The sequence below is a fragment of the Penaeus vannamei genome, chromosome 16 (assembly GCF_042767895.1).
Source record: "Penaeus vannamei isolate JL-2024 chromosome 16, ASM4276789v1, whole genome shotgun sequence".
NCBI lineage: Eukaryota > Metazoa > Arthropoda > Malacostraca > Decapoda > Penaeidae > Penaeus > Penaeus vannamei.
In genome coordinates, this window is record NC_091564.1 from 1,451,404 (window position 1) to 1,453,903 (window position 2,500).

The 2,500-nt window shown below is 36.9% G+C and overlaps 1 protein-coding gene across 10 annotated transcripts in view; it reads left to right on the top strand.

Annotated features, from left to right (window-relative positions):
* The window catches only part of enc (R3H domain containing protein encore), a 172,800-nt gene that overhangs the window by 149,154 nt on the left and 21,146 nt on the right, over positions 1–2,500 (top strand). For all 10 annotated transcript variants that reach the window (XM_070131001.1, XM_070130997.1, XM_070131005.1 and 7 more), the window contains 3 exons: positions 197–360; positions 1,165–1,317; positions 1,695–1,959. In XM_070131001.1, coding sequence (XP_069987102.1) covers positions 197–360; positions 1,165–1,317; positions 1,695–1,959 — 582 coding nt within the window. The remainder of the gene's footprint in view (positions 1–196; positions 361–1,164; positions 1,318–1,694; positions 1,960–2,500) is intronic.

Sequence of the window (2,500 nt, forward strand, 5' to 3'; positions counted from 1 at the left end):
TGCACGCGCACATATATCTTGTTTTTCTATGTGCTTAAGAATATGTGCTTATGTATGCATCTGTATATTTGTATAAATTCATTGAAGAGAATTAAAGATGCTATCACATGAATGATAACATGTTAAGAAACATGGTATGATGATTACATGCATATATATACTGCCATTCTTATTTTAAGATTTTACCCACAAACAGGTGTGGTCACTTGTGTAACATCAACAAGTGGAGAAGTAAGAGAGTCAGAGACTAACAGTGATACAGGTAATGGAAGTACGGGTGAAGTCATCCAGCAACCTCCTCAGATGATCTATCCACAGTATTATCAACATTCACAGCTAGATACAAGAACATTCTCACAGGTGAAGTTCAGAGAATCTTTGTTAATGATATTAATTTTGGATATATGAACAGATGCACATGCATACACACACTCTTACACTCCCATGCACAGACACATGCATGCATGTAAACACTCACACATGCACATACACATACACATGCATGTACACATACACATACACATACACATACACATAGACACATATATATATATATATATATATATATATATATATATATATATATATATATATATATATATATATATATACATATACATATACATATACATATACACACACACACACACACACACACACACACACACACACACACACACACACACACACACACACACACACACACACACACACACACACACACACACACACACATACACATACACACACACACACACACACACACACACACACACACACACACACACACACACACACACACACACACACACACACACACACACACACACACACACACACACACACACACACACACACACACACACACATACACACCCTCTCACACACACACACACTCACACACATGCAAGCACACATACACACACACACATATACACATAGACACACACACACACACACACACACACACACACACACACACACAATAAATAAATAAATGAATAAATATATATATATATATATATATATATATATATATATATATATATATATATATATATATATATGTATATATTTACATATATACATATATACATTTATACATTTATATAAGTACTACTCTTGATCATCTTCAGTTTATGCATGTTTCTGCTTTGATTCCAGGAGGGCAGTGTGAATGAAGTGACCAGCAACCTTCGAGCCCTGTGTTTAAGTGGTCCAAACAGTGGGGGTGAAAGCAACAGTGATATTGCAACAATTCAGATGTCTGCGGCCCCAGTCCATCAGAGTTATGTTGTTCCTCGACAGTACTCGCAGGTATGAGGGGTTTCTTCCTTTTTTCTCGTTTTTGTCATATTTTTATTCTTTTTTCCCTTCTTTTCTGAATTTTAAGTGTTTGTAGCTCTGCTCCATTTAGTAAACACTTTTTGTAAGATGAAAAATATTTCTAAACAATTTTTTTTTTTTTTTTTTTTTTTTTAACCATAATTATATATTTTTTTTATTTTTTTATTTACTTTTTTTTTTTTTACATTTGGTTAAGTTTTAAGGACAAAAAGACTATTTTAGACTAGCAGATTGTACAAAGTTTGCAGGACCAGATGCTGTTTAGTCTCAGTTTGTTGCATGTTTTCGAAGGGAGAAAGGTTAAGGTCACTTGTCCCTCTTATGGTAATAGGAATCAAATATTTCAGCCTGTGTACTACATGCCAGCAGGAAGTATGGGGAACATGAGTGGATCCCTAAAGTATGTGTACCCCCAGTACCAGATGGCTCCGGTACAGGCAACTCCAACAGGAGTACAAGCAACGACGGGAGTACAGTCAGCGAATTTACAACAGGTTCAAGCTATTCCTGCTGTCCCTGCTGTCCCAGCTGTGCCAGCGGGTATTAGTGCAGCACCAGCACCCCCAGCTGGGCACCATGCTACATTGGAGCACAACCATGTCATACCTCCAGGTTAGCTCATTTTTGGAAAATCTGATTTTCTTGACTCATACCCTAATTCTGTTCCTTTTGTCTGCTATATGTTTCTTTAAGAGCACTTGGAGTGCTCACCCCCACTTGCCTTTTCTCTTCCTCATGGTAACCTATTCTAATACATTAGGTCTGCATTCCATTCATATGTGTTATTTATATCTGTACATGTAGAAGAGGATTACAGGTTGATTAAGTCTGGTTATTAGATGTTTGTAGAAAAGGTATGAATGAGACTGGATATCTTCACAATACAAGAGATGTATTTGACCGGTTTCGATTACGTCTTCATCAGAAATACATACATAAGAGAAAAAACATAGCATATATATACTACATGGGAGCTGGTAAATCACCTGACGACTGTGACCTCGCACTCGTTATGCGCATAATTGCAGCTGCGGCCTTGGATACTTTAAACCTGCCTGATGCGGTATTCATATTCTTTTCTGTCGCGATGTATGCTGCTTCCATGACCTTCCTTTTCTGTTTACTCAATCCTTCATGGATTACTTCGGCTTCC